Source organism: Medicago sativa, chromosome 4 (assembly GCF_051527215.1).
Source record: "Medicago sativa cultivar Bolivia chromosome 4, Bolivia_mono, whole genome shotgun sequence".
Taxonomy (NCBI): domain Eukaryota; kingdom Viridiplantae; phylum Streptophyta; class Magnoliopsida; order Fabales; family Fabaceae; genus Medicago; species Medicago sativa.
The window spans coordinates 28,578,376-28,605,045 of NC_140752.1; the positions used below are offsets into that span (position 1 = coordinate 28,578,376).

A 26,670-nucleotide genomic window follows, 5' to 3' on the forward strand; every position below is an offset into this window, starting at 1 on the left:
TCCTGCAAAACAATGGAATTGTCAGAGGTGCCCCTACCTGGCAGAAAACTGCTTTGGTAGGGACCAATAATTTTATTAAGGATATGCCTTAGGCGAAGGACAAGGACTTTAGTAATGATTTTGTAAATGATGTTGCAGAGGCTAATGGGTCTAAAGTCTTTGAAAGTTTGGGGGGGGGGGCATTTTTAGGAATGAGGGCTATGAGAGTGTCAGATATGGCAGGGTTAAAGTAACCAGTTTGAAAAGCTGTGTTGACAAGATGGAAAACATCATCTCCGACAATGTGCTAATATTGTTTAAAGAAAAATGCAATGGAAACCATCTGGGCCTAGGGATTTATATGACTTCATGGAGTTTAAAGCGGTTGATATTTCATCTTTGGAAATGGGTTTGGTGAGGGTGTTCTTAACGTCTTCATCAATGGTGGGGTGAGGGCCATAGTTGAAGTGGCGGTTTTGATGGTGTTGAGCACTACAAAACAGATTTTTGAAAAAAGCTTGAGCCTTATCTTGGAGAATGTCAGTATCCGATGTCCAATTATCATTAGGAAGCTGAAGCTGGTGAATCCTGTTTTTCTTTCTTCTGATAATAGTTTGAGTATGAAAAAAAGAGCTGTTTTTGTCTCCAAATTTCACCCAATTTTCTCTAGATTTTTGATACCAGAGCATTTCTTCTTGGAAAAGGATGTGATTATATTCCCGTTGAAGATCCTTTTCAATGAGAGTATGCCTTTGGGAGTCAACTCTTTCAAGATAATTTTGAATGCCTTTGAGTCTTATTTCTATGTGCTTCTTACTTTGGAAGATGTTGCCAAAAACCTCATGGTTGAAATTGATAGAATTTTCGCTAACCTTATCAAGTGCAACAGTAATATTATGGTTAGAAGAATTCCAGGATCTACTCACCAAGTCAGCATATTCCTCATGATCAATCTAGGCAGCTTCAAAACAAAACGGTCTAGGTCCCCTGGCAAGGGGAAGACCACCAAAACGAAGAAGAAGAGGATTGTGGTCAGAGTGTAATCTGCAGAGAACTTCCACAAAAGCTTCAGGGAAAGATAGCCTCCAATTTATGTTAGTGATGGCCCTGTCAAGCTTCTTTGAGAGAATGCGAAGACCATTGTAGCTGCGGTGCCAGGTAAATTTTCCTCCAGTTATTGTGAGGTCAAGAAGGTTGCAGTTGCTCATAAGATTGGAGAAGAGGGTAGCTCTGGTGTGGTTGTAAATTCCCCCTCTTTGATCACCAGGGAAGATGGTTTCGTTGAAGTCCGCTATTAACATCCAGGGACCGGTTATGGTGTGGCTAAGGTTTGAGAGGTAATTCCAGAAAGGTGGGCGCAATGCTATATTTAATTGGACGTTAGAGTATTCTTTTCTTGTGTTCCAAGACTTAAAAAACGTGAAAATATAGAAGCTCGAATTTGGAGCATTAACCAAACGCAAGACCTTGATTCCATTCGAGTTTATAGTCTTTCTTTGCTCTTCTCTTTATACTTCAATATACAAAAAGTTGGAAATATCATCTAAGGTGTATTTTCCTAAAAATAAATCATTTACAAATTTAATATACTCCATTTTTTATTATAAAAGAAAAAAATTGTAATGTGCGAACTCATGACTCATCGAACACGTGGTTAATCTGACACATGGTATCAAATGTTTATAATGGTTATGGTTATGTTAGGTTCCAAAAAAGTAATATTTCGTTATGGTTATGTTAGGGTCCAAAAAAGTAATATTTCGTTATAAGGGTTCAAGCTTGCATCAGTAGGATTTTACAACGCAAACGTACTCTTCTGACATTTAAAGCATATAATATAACTCTGGCCTAACACTTTTATTTTAGGTGCAGTAATAAAACAATGCATTGTTCCTTAAAAAAAAAAAATACATTGTTAGTCTGCAAATCCTAGCTCAATTGGTAATATATATGTCGAAATTGTTAAGCCGGACGCTATAACTGGGGTTCGAATCTCAGTACCTCCACTTCTGTGTGTGAGTTTATAATGATTTTGCTATTTCGTCTATCTAAAAAAACAATGCATTGTTATAGATCTGAGTCGTGAGGATTACGTTTACTTACTTATGATTTTCTTCAAAAAATTGGATGAATTTGTGCAAATTGACTTTGGCAGAAAATTTGATAATTACAATTTTTTTTTTGTAGCAGAAAATTTGATAATTACAATTTTTTTTTTGTAGGATGATAATTACAATATTAAAAGGGAAATGCAGAAACTGAAGTTTTTGCATGTGTTTTTTTTTTTGTTGAGGAAAAACCTTTTTGCATGTGTTAAATTACAGGTCGCAGCCAGTGGCGTATCCAGGACCCTGGCTCAGGGGGTGCAAAAAATTTCAAATTCATTAATAATTATATAATTTGTATGATAAAACATAATATTAGCATTTCCAAATTTAAAATAAATATGTAAAGTGAATTAAAATTACGTTATAGATTTGTGATTTATATGCTGCTAATTTGTGATTTATATTAATTGTTTGCGAGGTATCTAAGCAAGATTTAGTTTGGTGTAGTGGCAATACTTTTTTTAGTAGAAGCTCAGGCCTTCGGATGGAGACTTGGCCTCTTCACTTATGCAACATTCAGTTGAAAATAAAAAGCGACCAAACAAAATGATATAAATAACAAGAATAAATACATAGGAGTACTAAACACATAAATAGCTAGCAAATGTCAGTTTTAATATGTAAAAAGCAAGTAGTTGCAAACTTGTTCTGCGTCAGCTTTAAAATGAGAAAGCCTTTGGATCGGTGCAACAATCAAAATTCAGGGTATGCAAATAGAAATATAGCATGATATTAGGGGTAAATTTGGAAATTCCAGGGTGTGCAGGTGCACACCCTCAACCCTAAGTGGCTCCGCCCCTGGTCGCAGCGGTAATTAACTACCGGTAAATCCAATAGTAATTAACTGCGACCAATTTCACCAACAGTAATTTCCGCTGGAGATACAACTGTCATTTCCATGCATGCATGTTTAGTCAATAATCAGTTTCCATTTTCAAGTGGGCTTACGTGCAACCATACGGGTTTAGGTGGGTCACAAATTTAAAGGTACTAATTCTACACCATACAATAATATATCATGGGTATCATATATTGTTCTGAATGGCTCTCGTGGGTCGCTCACGTGGTATTATTATATTATTATTGTAATCATAAAAATAATGTTTGTTTATGAAAAATGTTAAATATCACAAAGCTTTGTAGGTAGGGGACCCACTCATGAATGCTGCCAACTACTCCTGTATTATGGGTGGCTCCTGTATTGGCTCCTATATATAGCAACACTGGTTGTTTATAAGCTTTCGTAGCACTTAACATAATATTATATTGTAACACAGAAATAATGGAAAACTTGGGAACATTATTATCATCATTAAATTTGCAGCCAACAAAAGTTGCAATCATCACTGTGATTACTTCAGTGTTGATATGGTGGATTTGGAGTGCACTGGATTGGATTTGGTTCACACCAAAAAGGATAGAGAAACGTCTCAAACAACAAGGTCTAAAAGGAAATTCATATCGACTCATGGTTGGTGATATTAGAGATATGGTTAAAATGATCAAAGAAGCTAAATCTAAACCTATGGATCCTTACTCTAATGACATTGCTCCTCGTGTTCTGCCTTTTGTTGTTCACACTATTGCTAAATACGGTATGATACTACAATATATTCAAGCTTTTCTACTTTGGTTGCATTATTTTTTGGTTGCTCTGTTTTTTGTATTGATCTGTTTTGGAGAAAATGAGACTCGCTAGTTTGACATTGGTCCAGATGTAAGTAAGCTCTGGTTAAAGATTATTTACGTACTTTTTTTAGAAGTCATACTAGCTCATCGAAAATGATACCGAAAATAATCAAAGATGAGGAACATACTTTAAGGTTCTAATTAAAGACTTCTAAATAAAGACTTTCAGACCAATACAAGTGGGTTTTTTAAAAGATTATATAAGTTAGATATCAAGTAGTCTAACATACTTTATTGTCAATTGGTTAACTCTTAAAGAAACTCATTAAGAACTTTAGTCTAACCACCTTGGTTTTTTTTTTTAAGAAGCTAAAATGGATTTAATTAACCAAACATCTTAGTCTTTCTAGCACAAGATGTGCCAGACGAGAACTAAGAAAGAATAAAATTTGTTACAACATGGAACCAAAGGAAAACAAAGGAAAAAGCCACATAACAAGTAGCAAAAAACGAACAAAAACGCAAAAGAAGCTAAAGGTGAACTCCCAAGCAAAAGAGGGGATTAAGCCACCACATGTGGTAAGTGAAAGCAAAAGAAGGGTGGTTTGCCTTCAGCCACCAGAAACATTGCAGCTTAATTCTGTCTAAGAGAAGATGAAAAGGGTCCCCTTGTTGTTGAAAAATCCTAGTATACATATCACGCCAAACAATCCAAGTACAGGAGAGTCAAAACAAGTAGAAAACATTACAAATGTTTTTAGAAAATCCGCCTAGCGATCGAAATTGAAGTCAATGGTCTTTAACATGAGCTGGTTTGACTGTAACAATACCTAGCCACTTGTAAATACCATACCAAATTTGTCCATAGAAGTCACAAGACAGGAAGAGGTGATCAATATCCTCTGAAGAACCGCAACAACCTGAACAATAATGAGTGTTTGGTTGAAGGATCCTGCGCCTAATTAAATTGTCAGGTGTAGGCAATCAATTACGTAACAGTCGCCAAGCAAAAATGTTGACTTTTAAAACGTCTTTGTGGCAAAAATATGTGTTGTGATCATGAGTTGAAGAAGAGACCCTTGAAGTCAAAAGGTTGTAACACTGGTAACATTGTATTTTGAAGAGACATGAAGATACCAAATCCACTTGTCGTTCATATTATCCTGCAAAAAAAAATGGGTGATAAAAGAACACAACACTCTCTCTCACTAGTTCTTCCTCCCAAACAAACAACCTTCTCTGCCACCTCCAAGCACTACCTCCCTCTCCCCAACCTAACAAAAACATATCAGACAGAGTTGCCATTTTGCTAGTAGAAAGGTTAAACAAAATAACTGAATCTACTCTTCAAAGTACCTCCGTCCAACCAAGTATCCTGCCATAATAAAGTGTATAAACCATCCTCCACTTTCCTATGTGAGTGATCGTTAAACCAACTGCCATCCCCCTCTCTGTCACCCCTCTTAATGCTAATCGAATTTCTCCACCACATCGATGCTACTCTCCCCCCGTCCCCAATGGTCCCACCGTCTTCGCCAAATCCCGTCGCTAAAACTTTGTACCACAAACAACCTTTTTCCTCCCTTAATCTCCAACACCATTTGCCAATTAAAGATAAATTAAAATCCCTAATTCTTCTCACCCTCAAACCTCCGTCCTCCTGTTTGCGACAAATAGTGTCCCAACCTAAAGATATATTTAAGGGAAGTAATGATACATGTATGACCATTGAAGAAGGAAAGGAAGTAGACCATGAGAGAGGACATAACAAATTTTAGAAGAACCAACCGGCCGGCCACCCAAAGATAAATTACGACTTTTCCACCCAGACAGTCTATATGTAACTCGATCGATCAGAGGTTTTCAGAAATTCAATTTACGAGAGTCGCCGCCAATAGGAAGACCCAAGTAAAAGAAACAAATATGACCAATTTTACAATTCAAAACCATAGAAGCCTCGTGCAGCCTGGACTCCGATACATTAACTCCAATAACCATGCTCTTATGAAATTTGACTTTGAGATATCAAAAAGCAATAGCAAGGCTTTTAGTAATCGAATGTTTGCCCAACATTTATGCCCAAGTAACAATGTATCATCAGCAAATTGTAAGTGAGAAATACATATATCATCAGAGACTAAAGCATTCATCATAGCATTAAGACCTTATGCCACTATTAAAAAGAGAAACGTAGATAGGGGGTCGCCTTTACGAAGACCTCGTCCAAATTAGAACTCATATGTTGGGCAGCCATTCACTAACACAGAAGTAGTTGATGTAGTAACACATTCCATGATCCATTTGTGCCATAAGACAGGGGAATTCATTTTAATCATAACAACATTAAGGTAACTCAGTCTACAGGGTCAAAGCCTTCTCAAAATCAACTTTAAAAAGTAACAACTCCTTTTTTAAACGTCGGCGTCATCAATCAACTCATTAGAAATTCAGATACCGTCAAGGATTTGCCTACCATGAACAAATGCAGATTGAGACTCAGAGGTAACACTTCCAATAACGGACCACAATCTATTAGCGAACACCTTAGCCAACACTTTATACATACTTCCAATCAGAAAGATAGGCCGAAATTCTGACAGTCGTTGAGGACTAGCTACCTTAGGAATAAGGGCAATAAAAGTGCTATTAATTCCTTTTGATAACTTCCCATTCGATGAAATTCAGAAATGAAACGCATAAAATCATCTTTAAGATCCCCCCAAAAGTCCTTAATGAAGCCAAACTTAATTCCATTCGACCCCGAGCCCTTTTAGTTGTCACAGTTCAAAACCGCTTGTTTCAACTATTCAACACAAAATGGTTTTGTTAAATCACCACATTGTTCACAAGAGATAGTTTTGAATGGAGGATTCTCTACACTAGGCCGAGTTAGAGTTGACTTTTTGAAGTGAGCAGCAAAATGGTTGAAAACAACGCTTTTGATATCTGACATCCCCTCAATTTGCGTACCATTCACTGAGAGAGAAATAATAGAATTCACTCTTCTTCTAGAGGACATGTGTCCGTGGAAAAACTTGGAGTTAGCGTCTGTAACACCCATACCAGACGTATCTAGAAAGTCTGGCACGTGCGTTAATATTAGTACTGGATACATTAAAATATACAACAATTAAAATCTTCGAATGAATAATATTTACATCAAGTTCCGTTCGTATAAATAATAATACAATACAACTCATCCATACATAAAAATGCATCCTTGAAGTCCATAACATCCTGCAGCTTCACGAACGAACCCTTGAAGTAATATCCATTCGGCTCCGAACATGCATAATCATCCTGCTTATCTGAAACAAATAAGGATTGGGATGAGACATAATGTCTCAGTGAGTTCCCCTAAATCCTAGGCTATAGGCAACCTCAAGGGGAAACCTACGGTCACCACGTGTCTACATTACAACCTGACGGTTGATTATACGTGTGTGGGGACTTGCATACTTAGACGGTAGTGCATACTAGGGCCGTCATAGTCTTATCTCACGTGTTATAGGCTTCTCACCTATCCGTGTCATGGCGGTCGAGGGGAACCTAGAACCGCGTAGCCAAGAATACACTCTATGTATTGAGGCCTAAACATATCATACTCATGACACGATGCTAAACTGGACGATTAGGGGAACCTAGGATCGTCATCGGTATCATGTACATAGCTTGTTCTATACATATCCTGCTCTCGTCTAATAGCATTTTATGCTCTTATTCTTGTTCTTAAACATATCATACATGGGCTCGATCATGAGCATAAACATAACATAATCATAATCATAATAAACATAATCGTGTCTAAGTTCATTTATGGGTTAGCGTTGAACAAACAGTTATTATCTTGATTCATTTTACGGATAGTCCCGGGTGGAGTAACCCCGAAATCAATCCCATACATGACCGATGTACGTACATCGGACTCCCTCGGTGTCGTGCGGGTCCCTTGCGGCTTGAACCATTCCCCTTAAGTCGAGAACCTCCCGTATCCCCCTGGTGTGGATAACAAGAGACACGAGCACCTACGTCTTGTTACTCAGTGACATGCGGGTCCCTTACGGCTTGAATCGTTCTCATAATGAGAACCCCTTGTATCCCCCTGATGTGGATATCAAGAGACATGTCACCTACACTTATTAGTCATAGTCTTGTCGTGCATATAAGTTAAACATAATCATACATACATGTTTACCTCGGAACCTTGATCGATCCGATTATCGGTAACCTATACTTGTTCATAAACATACCTAATCATGGTGGATAGATCAACTAGTCAATCCACGGCTCACAAACTTGTCATATCATTCTTAGTCGTATGCGAAGATGACATTCTTCGCGTCTTAACATCCTAGAAGTTCTTGTTAAACATGCTAGTTCTCGACTACTATGTCGAGGCTCTAATACATTCCCATTCTTAGTTCAATACTACCCCATCATACTTAAACTCTCTTGAGCCATCCTCGTGTTACATGCTAAGATTGCCATGATTAATGATGCAAGGATCAATTGACGATGTGTGCAATTTTCAATACTTTTTAAGGACCGAAAATGCAATAAACCCAAGTTTCGAGCCGTTTATAAATTCATGATTTGATAAAGCCAAACTTGTTCCAGTAGAAAGATAAGTAAAAACAGTGAAAGAACACTCCGAAACGATCGCTACGGACCCCCACACGACTGCCCCCAAGCACCCGAACGCAGAACAACGCGGAGGTTGTCCTGTCTGGGGCGCCTGGCGCCAGGAGTGGGGCGCCTAGCGCTGGCTCCCTGTGTGTGGGCGCCTAGCGCCCTTGTACAGGCGCAGCGCTGCGAACTTTTGCGTTTTCGGTGCTTTCGGCTACGGGTTTTCGCCATTTTCGACCCAAAACTCGACCAATTGGACCCTGTAATGCACCAATACATCCAGCAACATATATAGCTTCATTTAAACATATCTCATGGCAATTTTATCATGTAAACAACAAGAATTCCATTGGGGTTACTTAAGTTTTCATAAAAATAAAACTAGCATAAAACATGATTTTGTTCACATGATTATCAAACCCAAAGGTAGGTAATCTATCTATGGAACTCACCTATCAAAGCTCTAGCAATAACTCCAAGCCTCAAGCCCAAGCAAGCCATAACCTTAGCTTTGATCAACTTGTTTCCTTTGAACACACCATCTCACTCTTGTTGTTTTCTTGCAACCTAAGACACCATAATCCTTGCTTAATCATCTTTATTCCAACCCAAAGCTTCTTCATCAAAACCCTAACTCTTTGAACTTTTCTTGATGAGGAGGAGTAGAGGAATCAACCAAGACCAAACTTCTTCATGCTTAGAGACCATGAAGGAACATAGTTTGAGATTTACCATGAGGGATTGAAGTTTAGGAAGATTTGTGAAGAGGAGAAGAAAGGATTGAGGGCGTGAGAGAGAAGAGAGGAGGGAGAGAAGCTCTTGCCAACCTTAAGAGAGAAAGGAGAAGAGATAATGAGATATTTTGGTGCTTAAACCAAATAAATATCCTTTCCCGTGCAATTACCAAATCGCCCCTGCCTTAAACGTGTTTAATCTGGCACTGATACTTTATCCGTATAAATCCGACATGTCATAAAATATTTTCCCTTAACTAACATTTCCATGAATTTGAGTCCTCTGATATATTTAACAGGTAAATTCCCATTAGCAGACGAGCGGGATGTTACACTCTACCTCCCTTAAAGAAATTTCGTCCTCGAAATTTAGAGATCGACTACCAATCATCTTGACAAAACTTACTATCTTTGGTCTGAGCCATACGTTTTCTATTCATACATATTCAAAAGGCTCGTCTTATCATGTCCTCATCTTGTTTCTTAACCCACATGTAACTGAACATCACCTTCTTGATCTTAAAATCATTCAAAATCGGAGTTATCACATTACATCATGATTTGGGACATTCCATGTTAAACATAGATTCATTGTTTCGGGTTGTGTCTTACCCACTTAACATAAAACATTCATAAATGGATCTTATCATAAACATGAACACTCAAGATTTGTCTTTTAACTGGAATCCTACCGGAAACCAGGTTTGCCCTGCGGTGCTTACTTGCAACATTAAATCATTCTTTCATGCATACATAATCTTATCGGATAAACATATAATTCATACATCAGTTTACGTACTGTACCTTGAGGCATATGTCTCTTATTTCCATTACTCATCTAGACGATTCCACGAATCTCCTTCCGAGTCTTAAGAAATCTTCCGTTCTCATTGAAAACTTATTGCATCTCATCACATCCGAACTAGTGGGTATCTCATATAGCTTGACATAAAGGAGTGAAATCAAATTGTTACTTCATCTGACAATCTAATAAACAACGTTGTGGTCAACATATTCTTGAAACTTTCTAGCAATTTTACTTGCACTTACATCATACATTCTTAACACATTTTCGTGTATCCCGTAGGATATTGACTTCATACGAACATTATCGTTTCCATAACATATGCATACTGTCAAGTGCCGCCCCTTGTTAAATGATAACAATACGTGTTCTAAAATCTTTCTTGTTTTAAGAAATTTTTTCTTAACTATGGTATACGGGTTCTTGGAACGGATAAACACTTAGCTAAATAAAATTATCATTTCGAAACTGAGTCAGTAATGGTACTTCATAACCACAAGACGAGTCTTTAAATTTTGAAAAAGGTCTTACTGCTCGTCTTATGTAAACTTGCTTGCGACATACCTCCTCAGTTTCGACAATGAAAAGTTTCATGTTTAAAATAAGCATCGTTCCCAAGTTCCTTAATACCAACCTTAACTTTTAAAAGTTACAAAATCTTGACTCGACATGTCTTAACAAGTATCGTTTCATTCAACAAGTATTGCATACAAGAGCATAAAGCTCAAGGGTTGCATTTCCTTTCTTGATAACATGCTTTAATTCTTTACTTGAGTCACGAAAGGTACCTTCTGAACCTTACATATTTCCCATATCATCATTTATGCATCCTGGCCAATCAATATATGGCAACACTCGTCTTTCTCATCTTACCTAGGTAGAGATACATACTTTCAACTTTTACCTTAGCCAACACTGACTATATAAACATCCATACTTACTTATCACATCGAGAACTCCTCGCTTGGCTTATGATGCTTCTTGTTAAACTTGAATTACCAACCGAACATTCTCCACGAAGATTCATACATACCAAAAATTTTTCCATGTTTCATAATTAACGATTAGCTTCCATGGCGCTACTCTGATTCCCACCGGTTGGTTTAAACCATTACTCTAATCCGTTAGAGCGACTGAGACTTCATATTCCTAATTACCACTTGAATACTAACTTCTTGAACTGTTCTCAAGATCTTCCATGTTGTAACCAACATCACAACCTTACACTTGTCTTGTGAATTCAAAACTCGTGATGGTTTATCTTATTCTCATAATACTTGACTCGGGCGTAACCTTGCTTTCTTGCTGGTTGCACTTCCCATACATATCATATCTGAACTTATTTTCGAGTAAACTCAATTTCCATTAACAACCCATCTAGCACTTGAACATAACTTTCTTGAACATCTAATCTTTGTACCTTCGCATTCTCGCGAACTATATTTTGCTTAATCATACCAATGCTTGCTCATTAATTTTTTTTTTCTTTTAAAGAAAACTTCGTAAACTAGCGCACGGGTCATTGACGTTGATGATTTTCTACTTTATAAATATATTGAGTTTAGGTCCCGGCCGTTGCTATACAATCATAGAACGAGTTGATAACACATACGTGTCATCAATTCTAGATTCTAATAAGTCTAGCTCGCTCTACGAGTATCATAGCAAACCGGTTCCTAGAAAAACTTTTATGAATTTTCAAAATGTCAACTTCAATCACCCATACGCGTAATTCTTTTCTAAATTCTTTTAAACTTTATAACTCAACATAATATCGAGCCTTAGCAAGTCTATTAAGCAAAACATAGGTTCGAGAAATACACCATAATTCCATATAATCCGAGAACCTTTTGATTTCTTATAACTTTACACCGCTTTAACTTCTTACTTCATACCTCATGCATACGCATTCACTTTATCTAGTCATATGTCGGAACCTTGTACTATTGATCCTGGCTCTTGACACATTAACCTCCAAAGCTACCTTAAACCGGATTGATTTCCGTTAATACTTGTCCATGCATTTTCTTCCTCAGAAATCATAGGATGTGATGTACATTCGATACTTGATGTTATAGAGAGTGTTGGTTATATAAAAGATTGTGAAAACAACCCCCAATAGCTACTACTGACCCTAGAGTGGAAATAACAGTTTTCGAAGAAAAACTGAAAAAAATTCGATCCAGGTTCGCTATTGGCGTATTTTCTTCAACTCAGCTTTCCAAAAGGAAAATCGTATTTTACATAAAAAATTTATTTCCTCAAGTATCCCAATGCATATCATTCCTTCCAAACATTTTAAAACAATTCTATAACATTTGCATGGCAAGCATTAACATCATTCGGTTCCATTCAAGGCACATTAGAAACTGATATCTTGTCATCATATTTTCCTAACATAAAATTTCCACATAAACCTTAACTTCATCTGCTAAGAACGGCTTACTTCATTACGTTGCTACTTATGCAACTTCCAAACATACATACAGTTAACTTCATTCATATAATGTTATTCCTGAGAGACTGCTGACTCGCCAACATACACCGACCTCTTACTTCCTTGTAGCCTTGTTCGGACATTCTAGAATATCTTAAACCCGTTCCAACAACAACTCTTACCAAAACTTTCGGTCATAGTTAGATACACATATCCAACTTCTTCACTTACGGGTACATGGAGTATCGTTATCATCTTACCTGACATTGTCGAAACGTTTCTTCTTAACATGCTTTACATTCCCAGAGGATTCACACTTCTACTTGATTAGTTCACCGGCCACCTTTTGGCACGATCAAACTACTTCATCATATACTTCATTCCTCCTGGGTCCTATTCAGCTCTCAGGCATCCATTCTAATCACTGAATGTTAAATTGAGTTGATCAGGCTCAACTAACATCAACAACTAGAACATTTACCCGGAACCCAATGGTCCCACTACCTTAGTTGTAATTTAATGACCCAAGGCACGGTCTGAATCGACCTGCTCTGATACCAATTGTAACACCCATACCAGACGTATCTAGAAAGTCTGGCACGTGCGTTAATATTAGTACTGGATACATTAAAATATACAACAATTAAAATCTTCGAATGAATAATATTTACATCAAGTTCCGTTCGTATAAATAATAATACAATACAACTCATCCATACATAAAAATGCATCCTTGAAGTCCATAACATCCTGCAGCTTCACGAACGAACCCTTGAAGTAATATCCATTCGGCTCCGAACATGCATAATCATCCTGCTTATCTGAAACAAATAAGGATTGGGATGAGACATAATGTCTCAGTGAGTTCCCCTAAATCCTAGGCTATAGGCAACCTCAAGGGGAAACCTACGGTCACCACGTGTCTACATTACAACCTGACGGTTGATTATACGTGTGTGGGGACTTGCATACTTAGACGGTAGTGCATACTAGGGCCGTCATAGTCTTATCTCACGTGTTATAGGCTTCTCACCTATCCGTGTCATGGCGGTCGAGGGGAACCTAGAACCGCGTAGCCAAGAATACACTCTATGTATTGAGGCCTAAACATATCATACTCATGACACGATGCTAAACTGGACGATTAGGGGAACCTAGGATCGTCATCGGTATCATGTACATAGCTTGTTCTATACATATCCTGCTCTCGTCTAATAGCATTTTATGCTCTTATTCTTGTTCTTAAACATATCATACATGGGCTCGATCATGAGCATAAACATAACATAATCATAATCATAATAAACATAATCGTGTCTAAGTTCATTTATGGGTTAGCGTTGAACAAACAGTTATTATCTTGATTCATTTTACGGATAGTCCCGGGTGGAGTAACCACGAAATCAATCCCATACATGACCGATGTACGTACATCGGACTCCCTCGGTGTCGTGCGGGTCCCTTGCGGCTTGAACCATTCCCCTTAGGTCGAGAACCTCCCGTATCCCCCTGGTGTGGATAACAAGAGACACGAGCACCTACGTCTTGTTACTCAGTGACATGCGGGTCCCTTACGGCTTGAATCGTTCTCATAATGAGAACCCCTTGTATCCCCCTGATGTGGATATCAAGAGACATGTCACCTACACTTATTAGTCATAGTCTTGTCGTGCATATAAGTTAAACATAATCATACATACATGTTTACCTCGGAACCTTGATCGATCCGATTATCGGTAACCTATACTTGTTCATAAACATACCTAATCATGGTGGATAGATCAACTAGTCAATCCACGGCTCACAAACTTGTCATATCATTCTTAGTCGTATGCGAAGATGACATTCTTCGCGTCTTAACATCCTAGAAGTTCTTGTTAAACATGCTAGTTCTCGACTACTATGTCGAGGCTCTAATACATTCCCATTCTTAGTTCAATACTACCCCATCATACTTAAACTCTCTTGAGCCATCCTCGTGTTACATGCTAAGATTGCCATGATTAATGATGCAAGGATCAATTGACGATGTGTGCAATTTTCAATACTTTTTAAGGACCGAAAATGCAATAAACCCAAGTTTCGAGCCGTTTATAAATTCATGATTTGATAAAGCCAAACTTGTTCCAGTAGAAAGATAAGTAAAAACAGTGAAAGAACACTCCGAAACGATCGCTACGGACCCCCACACGACTGCCCCCAAGCACCCGAACGCAGAACAACGCGGAGGTTGTCCTGTCTGGGGCGCCTGGCGCCAGGAGTGGGGCGCCTAGCGCTGGCTCCCTGTGTGTGGGCGCCTAGCGCCCTTGTACAGGCGCAGCGCTGCGAACTTTTGCGTTTTCGGTGCTTTCGGCTACGGGTTTTCGCCATTTTCGACCCAAAACTCGACCAATTGGACCCTGTAATGCACCAATACATCCAGCAACATATATAGCTTCATTTAAACATATCTCATGGCAATTTTATCATGTAAACAACAAGAATTCCATTGGGGTTACTTAAGTTTTCATAAAAATAAAACTAGCATAAAACATGATTTTGTTCACATGATTATCAAACCCAAAGGTAGGTAATCTATCTATGGAACTCACCTATCAAAGCTCTAGCAATAACTCCAAGCCTCAAGCCCAAGCAAGCCATAACCTTAGCTTTGATCAACTTGTTTCCTTTGAACACACCATCTCACTCTTGTTGTTTTCTTGCAACCTAAGACACCATAATCCTTGCTTAATCATCTTTATTCCAACCCAAAGCTTCTTCATCAAAACCCTAACTCTTTGAACTTTTCTTGATGAGGAGGAGTAGAGGAATCAACCAAGACCAAACTTCTTCATGCTTAGAGACCATGAAGGAACATAGTTTGAGATTTACCATGAGGGATTGAAGTTTAGGAAGATTTGTGAAGAGGAGAAGAAAGGATTGAGGGCGTGAGAGAGAAGAGAGGAGGGAGAGAAGCTCTTGCCAACCTTAAGAGAGAAAGGAGAAGAGATAATGAGATATTTTGGTGCTTAAACCAAATAAATATCCTTTCCCGTGCAATTACCAAATCGCCCCTGCCTTAAACGTGTTTAATCTGGCACTGATACTTTATCCGTATAAATCCGACATGTCATAAAATATTTTCCCTTAACTAACATTTCCATGAATTTGAGTCCTCTGATATATTTAACAGGTAAATTCCCATTAGCAGACGAGCGGGATGTTACACTCTACCTCCCTTAAAGAAATTTCGTCCTCGAAATTTAGAGATCGACTACCAATCATCTTGACAAAACTTACTATCTTTGGTCTGAGCCATACGTTTTCTATTCATACATATTCAAAAGGCTCGTCTTATCATGTCCTCATCTTGTTTCTTAACCCACATGTAACTGAACATCACCTTCTTGATCTTAAAATCATTCAAAATCGGAGTTATCACATTACATCATGATTTGGGACATTCCATGTTAAACATAGATTCATTGTTTCGGGTTGTGTCTTACCCACTTAACATAAAACATTCATAAATGGATCTTATCATAAACATGAACACTCAAGATTTGTCTTTTAACTGGAATCCTACCGGAAACCAGGTTTGCCCTGCGGTGCTTACTTGCAACATTAAATCATTCTTTCATGCATACATAATCTTATCGGATAAACATATAATTCATACATCAGTTTACGTACTGTACCTTGAGGCATATGTCTCTTATTTCCATTACTCATCTAGACGATTCCACGAATCTCCTTCCGAGTCTTAAGAAATCTTCCGTTCTCATTGAAAACTTATTGCATCTCATCACATCCGAACTAGTGGGTATCTCATATAGCTTGACATAAAGGAGTGAAATCAAATTGTTACTTCATCTGACAATCTAATAAACAACGTTGTGGTCAACATATTCTTGAAACTTTCTAGCAATTTTACTTGCACTTACATCATACATTCTTAACACATTTTCGTGTATCCCGTAGGATATTGACTTCATACGAACATTATCGTTTCCATAACATATGCATACTGTCAAGTGCCGCCCCTTGTTAAATGATAACAATACGTGTTCTAAAATCTTTCTTGTTTTAAGAAATTTTTTCTTAACTATGGTATACGGGTTCTTGGAACGGATAAACACTTAGCTAAATAAAATTATCATTTCGAAACTGAGTCAGTAATGGTACTTCATAACCACAAGACGAGTCTTTAAATTTTGAAAAAGGTCTTACTGCTCGTCTTATGTAAACTTGCTTGCGACATACCTCCTCAGTTTCGACAATGAAAAGTTTCATGTTTAAAATAAGCATCGTTCCCAAGTTCCTTAATACCAACCTTAACTTTTAAAAGTTACAAAATCTTGACTCGACATGTCTTAACAAGTATCGTTTCATTCAACAAGTATTGCATACAAGAGCATAAAGCTCAAGGGTTGCATTTCCTTTCTTGATAACATGCTTTAATTCTTTACTTGAGTCACGAAAGGTACCTTCTGAACCTTACATATTTCCCATATCATCATTTATGCATCCTGGCCAATCAATATATGGCAACACTCGTCTTTCTCATCTTACCTAGGTAGAGATACATACTTTCAACTTTTACCTTAGCCAACACTGACTATATAAACATCCATACTTACTTATCACATCGAGAACTCCTCGCTTGGCTTATGATGCTTCTTGTTAAACTTGAATTACCAACCGAACATTCTCCACGAAGATTCATACATACCAAAAAATTTTCCATGTTTCATAATTAACGATTAGCTTCCATGGCGCTACTCTGATTCCCACCGGTTGGTTTAAACCATTACTCTAATCCGTTAGAGCGACTGAGACTTCATATTCCTAATTACCACTTGAATACTAACTTCTTGAACTGTTCTCAAGATCTTCCATGTTGTAACCAACATCACAACCTTACACTTGTCTTGTGAATTCAAAACTCGTGATGGTTTATCTTATTCTCATAATACTTGACTCGGGCGTAACCTTGCTTTCTTGCTGGTTGCACTTCCCATACATATCATATCTGAACTTATTTTCGAGTAAACTCAATTTCCATTAACAACCCATCTAGCACTTGAACATAACTTTCTTGAACATCTAATCTTTGTACCTTCGCATTCTCGCGAACTATATTTTGCTTAATCATACCAATGCTTGCTCATTAATTTTTTTTTTCTTTTAAAGAAAACTTCGTAAACTAGCGCACGGGTCATTGACGTTGATGATTTTCTACTTTATAAATATATTGAGTTTAGGTCCCGGCCGTTGCTATACAATCATAGAACGAGTTGATAACACATACGTGTCATCAATTCTAGATTCTAATAAGTCTAGCTCGCTCTACGAGTATCATAGCAAACCGGTTCCTAGAAAAACTTTTATGAATTTTCAAAATGTCAACTTCAATCACCCATACGCGTAATTCTTTTCTAAATTCTTTTAAACTTTATAACTCAACATAATATCGAGCCTTAGCAAGTCTATTAAGCAAAACATAGGTTCGAGAAATACACCATAATTCCATATAATCCGAGAACCTTTTGATTTCTTATAACTTTACACCGCTTTAACTTCTTACTTCATACCTCATGCATACGCATTCACTTTATCTAGTCATATGTCGGAACCTTGTACTATTGATCCTGGCTCTTGACACATTAACCTCCAAAGCTACCTTAAACCGGATTGATTTCCGTTAATACTTGTCCATGCATTTTCTTCCTCAGAAATCATAGGATGTGATGTACATTCGATACTTGATGTTATAGAGAGTGTTGGTTATATAAAAGATTGTGAAAACAACCCCCAATAGCTACTACTGACCCTAGAGTGGAAATAACAGTTTTCGAAGAAAAACTGAAAAAAATTCGATCCAGGTTCGCTATTGGCGTATTTTCTTCAACTCAGCTTTCCAAAAGGAAAATCGTATTTTACATAAAAAATTTATTTCCTCAAGTATCCCAATGCATATCATTCCTTCCAAACATTTTAAAACAATTCTATAACATTTGCATGGCAAGCATTAACATCATTCGGTTCCATTCAAGGCACATTAGAAACTGATATCTTGTCATCATATTTTCCTAACATAAAATTTCCACATAAACCTTAACTTCATCTGCTAAGAACGGCTTACTTCATTACGTTGCTACTTATGCAACTTCCAAACATACATACAGTTAACTTCATTCATATAATGTTATTCCTGAGAGACTGCTGACTCGCCAACATACACCGACCTCTTACTTCCTTGTAGCCTTGTTCGGACATTCTAGAATATCTTAAACCCGTTCCAACAACAACTCTTACCAAAACTTTCGGTCATAGTTAGATACACATATCCAACTTCTTCACTTACGGGTACATGGAGTATCGTTATCATCTTACCTGACATTGTCGAAACGTTTCTTCTTAACATGCTTTACATTCCCAGAGGATTCACACTTCTACTTGATTAGTTCACCGGCCACCTTTTGGCACGATCAAACTACTTCATCATATACTTCATTCCTCCTGGGTCCTATTCAGCTCTCAGGCATCCATTCTAATCACTGAATGTTAAATTGAGTTGATCAGGCTCAACTAACATCAACAACTAGAACATTTACCCGGAACCCAATGGTCCCACTACCTTAGTTGTAATTTAATGACCCAAGGCACGGTCTGAATCGACCTGCTCTGATACCAATTGTAACACCCATACCAGACGTATCTAGAAAGTCTGGCACGTGCGTTAATATTAGTACTGGATACATTAAAATATACAACAATTAAAATCTTCGAATGAATAATATTTACATCAAGTTCCGTTCGTATAAATAATAATACAATACAACTCATCCATACATAAAAATGCATCCTTGAAGTCCATAACATCCTGCAGCTTCACGAACGAACCCTTGAAGTAATATCCATTCGGCTCCGAACATGCATAATCATCCTGCTTATCTGAAACAAATAAGGATTGGGATGAGACATAATGTCTCAGTGAGTTCCCCTAAATCCTAGGCTATAGGCAACCTCAAGGGGAAACCTACGGTCACCACGTGTCTACATTACAACCTGACGGTTGATTATACGTGTGTGGGGACTTGCATACTTAGACGGTAGTGCATACTAGGGCCGTCATAGTCTTATCTCACGTGTTATAGGCTTCTCACCTATCCGTGTCATGGCGGTCGAGGGGAACCTAGAACCGCGTAGCCAAGAATACACTCTATGTATTGAGGCCTAAACATATCATACTCATGACACGATGCTAAACTGGACGATTAGGGGAACCTAGGATCGTCATCGGTATCATGTACATAGCTTGTTCTATACATATCCTGCTCTCGTCTAATAGCATTTTATGCTCTTATTCTTGTTCTTAAACATATCATACATGGGCTCGATCATGAGCATAAACATAACATAATCATAATCATAATAAACATAATCGTGTCTAAGTTCATTTATGGGTTAGCGTTGAACAAACAGTTATTATCTTGATTCATTTTACGGATAGTCCCGGGTGGAGTAACCCCGAAATCAATCCCATACATGACCGATGTACGTACATCGGACTCCCTCGGTGTCGTGCGGGTCCCTTGCGGCTTGAACCATTCCCCTTAGGTCGAGAACCTCCCGTATCCCCCTGGTGTGGATAACAAGAGACACGAGCACCTACGTCTTGTTACTCAGTGACATGCGGGTCCCTTACGGCTTGAATCGTTCTCATAATGAGAACCCCTTGTATCCCCCTGATGTGGATATCAAGAGACATGTCACCTACACTTATTAGTCATAGTCTTGTCGTGCATATAAGTTAAACATAATCATACATACATGTTTACCTCGGAACCTTGATCGATCCGATTATCGGTAACCTATACTTGTTCATAAACATACCTAATCATGGTGGATAGATCAACTAGTCAATCCACGGCTCACAAACTTGTCATATCATTCTTAGTCGTATGCGAAGATGACATTCTTCGCGTCTTAACATCCTAGAAGTTCTTGTTAAACATGCTAGTTCTCGACTACTATGTCGAGGCTCTAATACATTCCCATTCTTAGTTCAATACTACCCCATCATACTTAAACTCTCTTGAGCCATCCTCGTGTTACATGCTAAGATTGCCATGATTAATGATGCAAGGATCAATTGACGATGTGTGCAATTTTCAATACTTTTTAAGGACCGAAAATGCAATAAACCCAAGTTTCGAGCCGTTTATAAATTCATGATTTGATAAAGCCAAACTTGTTCCAGTAGAAAGATAAGTAAAAACAGTGAAAGAACACTCCGAAACGATCGCTACGGACCCCCACACGACTGCCCCCAAGCACCCGAACGCAGAACAACGCGGAGGTTGTCCTGTCTGGGGCGCCTGGCGCCAGGAGTGGGGCGCCTAGCGCTGGCTCCCTGTGTGTGGGCGCCTAGCGCCCTTGTACAGGCGCAGCGCTGCGAACTTTTGCGTTTTCGGTGCTTTCGGCTACGGGTTTTCGCCATTTTCGACCCAAAACTCGACCAATTGGACCCTGTAATGCACCAATACATCCAGCAACATATATAGCTTCATTTAAACATATCTCATGGCAATTTTATCATGTAAACAACAAGAATTCCATTGGGGTTACTTAAGTTTTCATAAAAATAAAACTAGCATAAAACATGATTTTGTTCACATGATTATCAAACCCAAAGGTAGGTAATCTATCTATGGAACTCACCTATCAAAGCTCTAGCAATAACTCCAAGCCTCAAGCCCAAGCAAGCCATAACCTTAGCTTTGATCAACTTGTTTCCTTTGAACACACCATCTCACTCTTGTTGTTTTCTTGCAACCTAAGACACCATAATCCTTGCTTAATCATCTTTATTCCAACCCAAAGCTTCTTCATCAAAACCCTAACTCTTTGAACTTTTCTTGATGAGGAGGAGTAGAGGAATCAACCAAGACCAAACTTCTTCATGCTTAGAGACCATGAAGGAACATAGTTTGAGATTTACCATGAGGGATTGAAGTTTAGGAAGATTTGTGAAGAGGAGAAGAAAGGATTGAGGGCGTGAGAGAGAAGAGAGGAGGGAGAGAAGCTCTTGCCAACCTTAAGAGAGAAAGGAGAAGAGATAATGAGATATTTTGGTGCTTAAACCAAATAAATATCCTTTCCCGTGCAATTACCAAATCGCCCCTGCCTTAAACGTGTTTAATCTGGCACTGATACTTTATCCGTATAAATCCGACATGTCATAAAATATTTTCCCTTAACTAACATTTCCATGAATTTGAGTCCTCTGATATATTTAACAGGTAAATTCCCATTAGCAGACGAGCGGGATGTTACAGCGTCACCCTCTTTCAACCAAGTAATTCTAGATTTTTGCCATTGGATACTAGTATTAAGCTTGAACAAAGAATGCAGATCAGCCGATAGAGAATGAAGGTCTTCAACTTCATCCACCTCAAGAGTAGAATTCTCTCCTTTAGAATCGAGAACAGCTATGTTAGTTTGGATATCAGATATATGAGCATCTAAAATTTAGGTATGATTTTGATTCCAAACTCTGAGACTAACTTTAGTGTTATGTTTCACATAACACTAACAATCCTTCAAAACGGTTGGAGACCTAGCATGTTCACCGCCTCCCGAATTTGATTTATTACTTGGGCGAGCAAGAGCACTAAACATATTAATTGACTGAATCCCAATAGAATTACCAATGTCCACCACATCCTGAAGAGCATCTGTTTACCATGTAAATTTAGCGAATTTTTCCTGTCACTGTCTATAGTTGAAGAAGACTTGTCAACCCCCATTGATTTAGTGTTTTCCACTTTAGAGATACTTTTCTTTTTTCATTAGTTTTTGGCGATGAGTAAGAGTTCGAACAAAATTTGGTGGGAACTTTTAGAGATGAATCCGGAATAGTGTTGAGTGCTTTCGCCACTTGTGATTTATTCCCCATGGTGTTGTCCCAAACTTCCTTAAGCTCATTGACAAGAGTTAATTTACCCTTCCTTAGGCTCATCATCTTGTGCTTCAACCGGCTCTGAAAATTTGAAGACCGAATCTGAATTCGTATCCTCAAAACGAATGTCAACTGGTAGTCCAAGTTCTAATCCCCCACAAATTTTATTTTACTTAAAATATCATCAATTAAAAAAATTTCCACCATGTTTATGGGTTCCAAAAATTTCCACCCATGGGAATAATTCAGACATTATCAAAACCTGCATCTCTAAATTTTTGCTCAACTGAATGGATATGTTCTCCATTTATAACCCTTGCAACAACACCATTACTTGCCCACTTAAAAACTTTAGAATCAGATGAGAATTTCATAACACTATCGGAAATCTTCTTCACCCCTAATGCACAATCTTTCCTTTCCTTTCCCTCAGTAACCTCAGCATAAGTAACATCATCCATTACCGAGTTAGCAACAATCGTAGGTCCCTTGCCAGTAGCAACTTCTAATCTAACTCTTTCCCGAACAACCTTACTTACCCGAGCTCGTCTTTTCACCAACTCAAGTTCCTCCTTCCTGGAAAGTATCTTAACGTCTCCACCCTTAATATTTTTTGCAACATCCACCATCTGATTATTTCCCCCAAGATGCTCTTTTTTTTCTTTCTCCAACCAACTTATTATCTCCCTCAATATGCTGATTTTTTTCTCCCTCTACATGCTTTCTTTTTTCTCCATCAGCACCTTTGATCGTATTAACACTAGAATTCCTCAACTGCTTCCTCTCCCTGTTATTAAAATATATGTCTCCAAATCTATCAAATCTCGCCACATTTGCCCAAACCTTTAGATTCCCAAAAACAACATTATTTAAAGCTTTGTTCAATTTAACAACATCCCGAACATTTGTGAATCGCACAAATCCAAAAAGTTGGCCTCTAACGTTTCTATTCCAGGAAACCTAAAGTTCAGTTAGAATACCACAAACCTCAAAGCCTTGCCTCAACGTCACATACTGTGTTGGTTCAGGAAAGTTTGTAAAGTAAAAAGTTGTCGTTGTCGGTGAGTTGTGACGAACTTCTGACTTCGGTGTGGAATGATGTCGTGAATGATGTTGTGAGTGAGAATGATGGTAATGTTTATGGACCCGTGATCTTCCGCGTGAGTGGTAATTAATTATGGAATAAGCCCTTGACTTGCTTCTCCATGAATTGTTATGCCTAAGAAAAGAATTTGAACATGACTGATAGTGAATTCTGGAACGTGAACGGTAATGAGTTCTGGAACAAGGTAATGAGTCACGGGTGCAGTAGTAATGGTCAAGAAATCTGTCACGTTGCTGAGAGTTGTAGTTAACTACCAATCTGTTTGGTGAATTATGTTGGCGTGATGAACATTCATGCAAAGCCCTTGCCTTAAGACTTGTGTTGCGCGCAGTACCTCTCTCACCATGCTGCAATTCGATGTTGTTCTTGGTAGTTACCATGCTCACGAAACCCTAGATGTTGGTGCCTATCCCAGCCTAAACTACCTTGTCGCCGATGCTCCCTTGATCTGTTCCGTCCTCAATCGCCCGGTGGGATTGCTTTCCGATGTCGTGAACTCACAACAGTCCAGTCATCCCCCCCCCCCCCCCCCCCCCCAATTTGTGTCACCCTGACAGGACCCCTTCCCCCCCCATTGTTCCTGACCTCCGGCGAAAAGTGTCTGCGTAGTGGCCTTAGGTAAACCCTACGACTGCCGCCTCTATCTCTCTCTCTCGTTACTCGTTACCACCTTGGTTTGTAGTTGCTTTTATTTTTTATAATTTTTATTAACCATTCAGTTATGGAGAATGAATCTATGATAATTCGGTCGAAAATTGAGTAAATCGGTTCAATCTTAAATAAAACTCATTTAGAACTTTAGTCTAACCACCTTTGGTTTCTAGTTGCTTTTCTTTTATATTCTTTTTATTAATCCTTCACTTATGGAGAATGGATCTCCCATAATTCCATTGGAAGTTGAGTAAAATATGGTCAAGGATTGTTTTAGTTAGAATTAAATTTTGGTTCTTAAAAAGAATTCTTCTTGAATTCATTAACTTATATTTTATTGGTATTTTCTATTAAAATAAATTAATAAATTTAATTTTAAATATTTACAAGGTTTTTTTTTTGTTTTATAAAGATAAAAAGTAGAACAAACAAATAGATGACCAGAAGCTAAGTGCTGGTCAAATCTTTTGCTAGCTTAGAATAAGATTATAGGAGTGTGAGAAGAAACTAAGAGATTTAGTGTTTTTAATTTTTTTTTGGTTAAATATTGGTACTTTTTTAGTATAAATATAGCTTAAAATATTGGTACTTTTTGTGTTTTTAACTTATACATCTGAATACTATGATAAAAATGCAGGGAAGAGTTCATTTATGTGGCTTGGTCCAAGACCAAGGGTATTCATAATGGAACCAGACAAAATCAAAGAAATGACCACTAAGATTTATGATTTTCAAAAACCTGACACAAGTCCACTTTTCAAGCTTCTAGCATCTGGCTTTATAAATTATGAGGGAGACAAATGGGCCAAACATAGAAAAATTATCAGCCCAGCATTCAATGTTGAGAAAATGAAGGTAGTTAATTCATCTAATTTGTTTAATGTAAACCCAATTTTTGCTATACTAATGTAAGACTTGTGCACTGCATGCGGAAATAATATATTGTTTTTATCAAATGATTTGATTTAATATTATGTTATTCTAAAATTATAAGAATGATTATAAACTAAATTTAACATAAAAAAGGGTTAAATATGTTTTTGTTCCCTATAAATATATCAATTTTTTGTTTTAGTTCCTCTAATTTTTTTTCAACTTTTATTGTTTTTCATCTTCACTTTTGGCCCCTCCTTTAAAATAAACTCATATGTATAATTCATATTTTTGAATAAAAAATTTCAATGAATTCACCTAGAGGTAGCACCGACATCCCAACTAGTATATACAAAGAGGGGGGACTAGACCACAACCCTCAAAACAAGAAAGAAACAAGAAAAGAAAACTAACCGACTAGGGGAATCTGTAATTATGCATACAACATCTGTCTCGAAAGAAATCAAAGTTCAATTATGGAGGTAAAGCCGTCAACCAAACTGGACCCATTAGTTCCGCAATAAAAATTAATACCGGTTTATGAGACAAAAATAAATTTTTTAAAGCAACTCTCGTGTCTGAGTTACCAATACCTATAATATTCTAATAGAAAAAAAAATTCATTAGGCAGATGGTGAGGGCTCTCTCGTGGAACAGGTTCTATATGGCGGCTTCCCAGTAAGTTGTTGTTTCTTTAAATTATGTTTTTTCTTTTTTGACAAGACGGGAGTGAAAGGAGCTTCAGCATCCCTCTTGTCATAGTCTTTGATTCATTGTCAAAGTTCCATATCATGTTGAGTCCTTGGATTACTGTGCTTCACAATACCAACTTCATGCGTGGCTAATTAACTTGCATTGGGAGTCGAGCAGGACATAATGGCTGCAGCTGCTAGAACTGCAACATCTGTCAACAGGATTTGCGTGCATGTGCTGCTGTCCACGGGAACCGAGTACGCAACAAAGGCAGGGACTACTGGGACGGGGTCTGGAACCGAATTAATGGCATAGGTTGGTGTGACTGAACCATCAACCGGTGTTGTATGGACTGTGTGCACCGCAATATGGTGTGGATGCACAACTATGGCCGAGGGTATGTCTTTAGAAGAGGCAGTGACTTCCTCGTGCACTACCAAGTTCATAATCGACGAAGAGCTCACATCCTTAATTGAATCCAAGGTAGAGCCATCAAAATTCTCATGCACATGAACGTGCTCTACATAAGTCAAAAGAGGAGCAACAGCAACAGGAAGCTTTGAAAAATTGTCGTCCCGAGATTCCTGCTGCATTCTCTCCACTTCAAAGGGGTGCACGTCATCGTGCGCAACATCAGTAACCAATTCCAATGCGAGCATAACTGATTGAGGTAACATGCCATGAGGAATTGCATCTGAAACATTTTGTAAAGCAAAGCTAAATGAGTTGCTCGAAACATCCTTAGGAGGAGCAATGTTTTGAGTTGTAGGTCGTTCTTGTGTATCTATGATAGTAGCTGAAGTTGAAGGGGATGCAACATCAACATATTGCATGGTACCTAAAGTAGAAGCACCTCTATCACTACAGTGCTGCCGAAGAGGAGCTTTCTTAGTAAGTGGTTCATCCGCTATAGGTTGCTTACCATGGCCATTCACCTTAGTTGCCTTCGGGTGCAACCACTTGCAAGTCAAAACATTATATCCAATGACATAATAGTGATGGCAAAAGAGCAGTCTACTCTCATATTGTACTCCAACCTTAAAGGCAAAACCTTCTCGTTCCACAAGAATCTCATCATAGGCTA

General features: G+C 38.1%; 1 protein-coding gene, 3 long non-coding RNA genes and 1 pseudogene across 4 annotated transcripts in view; 1 reads left to right on the top strand and 4 right to left on the bottom strand.

Moving 5' to 3' along the window:
• Window positions 1-417: 417 nt before the first annotated feature.
• Window positions 418-2,364, bottom strand: LOC146927513 (uncharacterized; annotated as a pseudogene).
• A 966-nt stretch (window positions 2,365-3,330) lies between these two features.
• The window catches only part of LOC146927514 (cytochrome P450 72A15-like), a 30,587-nt gene continuing 7,247 nt past the window's right edge, over window positions 3,331-26,670 (top strand). The window contains exons 1-2 of the mRNA XM_085700747.1: window positions 3,331-3,682; window positions 24,658-24,875. Of these exons, the coding sequence (XP_085556873.1) occupies window positions 3,370-3,682; window positions 24,658-24,875 (531 nt within the window). The 5' untranslated portion in view covers window positions 3,331-3,369. The remainder of the gene's footprint in view (window positions 3,683-24,657; window positions 24,876-26,670) is intronic.
• On the bottom strand, window positions 6,839-9,196 carry LOC146927515 (uncharacterized). The gene is made up of 2 exons (XR_015005703.1): window positions 8,795-9,196; window positions 6,839-7,024 (listed from the first exon to the last, which is right to left on the bottom strand). It is a non-coding gene; the product is annotated as an uncharacterized LOC146927515 (long non-coding RNA).
• LOC146927516 (uncharacterized) lies at window positions 12,954-15,050 on the bottom strand. The gene is made up of 2 exons (XR_015005704.1): window positions 14,910-15,050; window positions 12,954-13,139 (listed from the first exon to the last, which is right to left on the bottom strand). It is a non-coding gene; the product is annotated as an uncharacterized LOC146927516 (long non-coding RNA).
• LOC146927517 (uncharacterized) lies at window positions 19,069-21,165 on the bottom strand. The gene is made up of 2 exons (XR_015005705.1): window positions 21,025-21,165; window positions 19,069-19,254 (listed from the first exon to the last, which is right to left on the bottom strand). It is a non-coding gene; the product is annotated as an uncharacterized LOC146927517 (long non-coding RNA).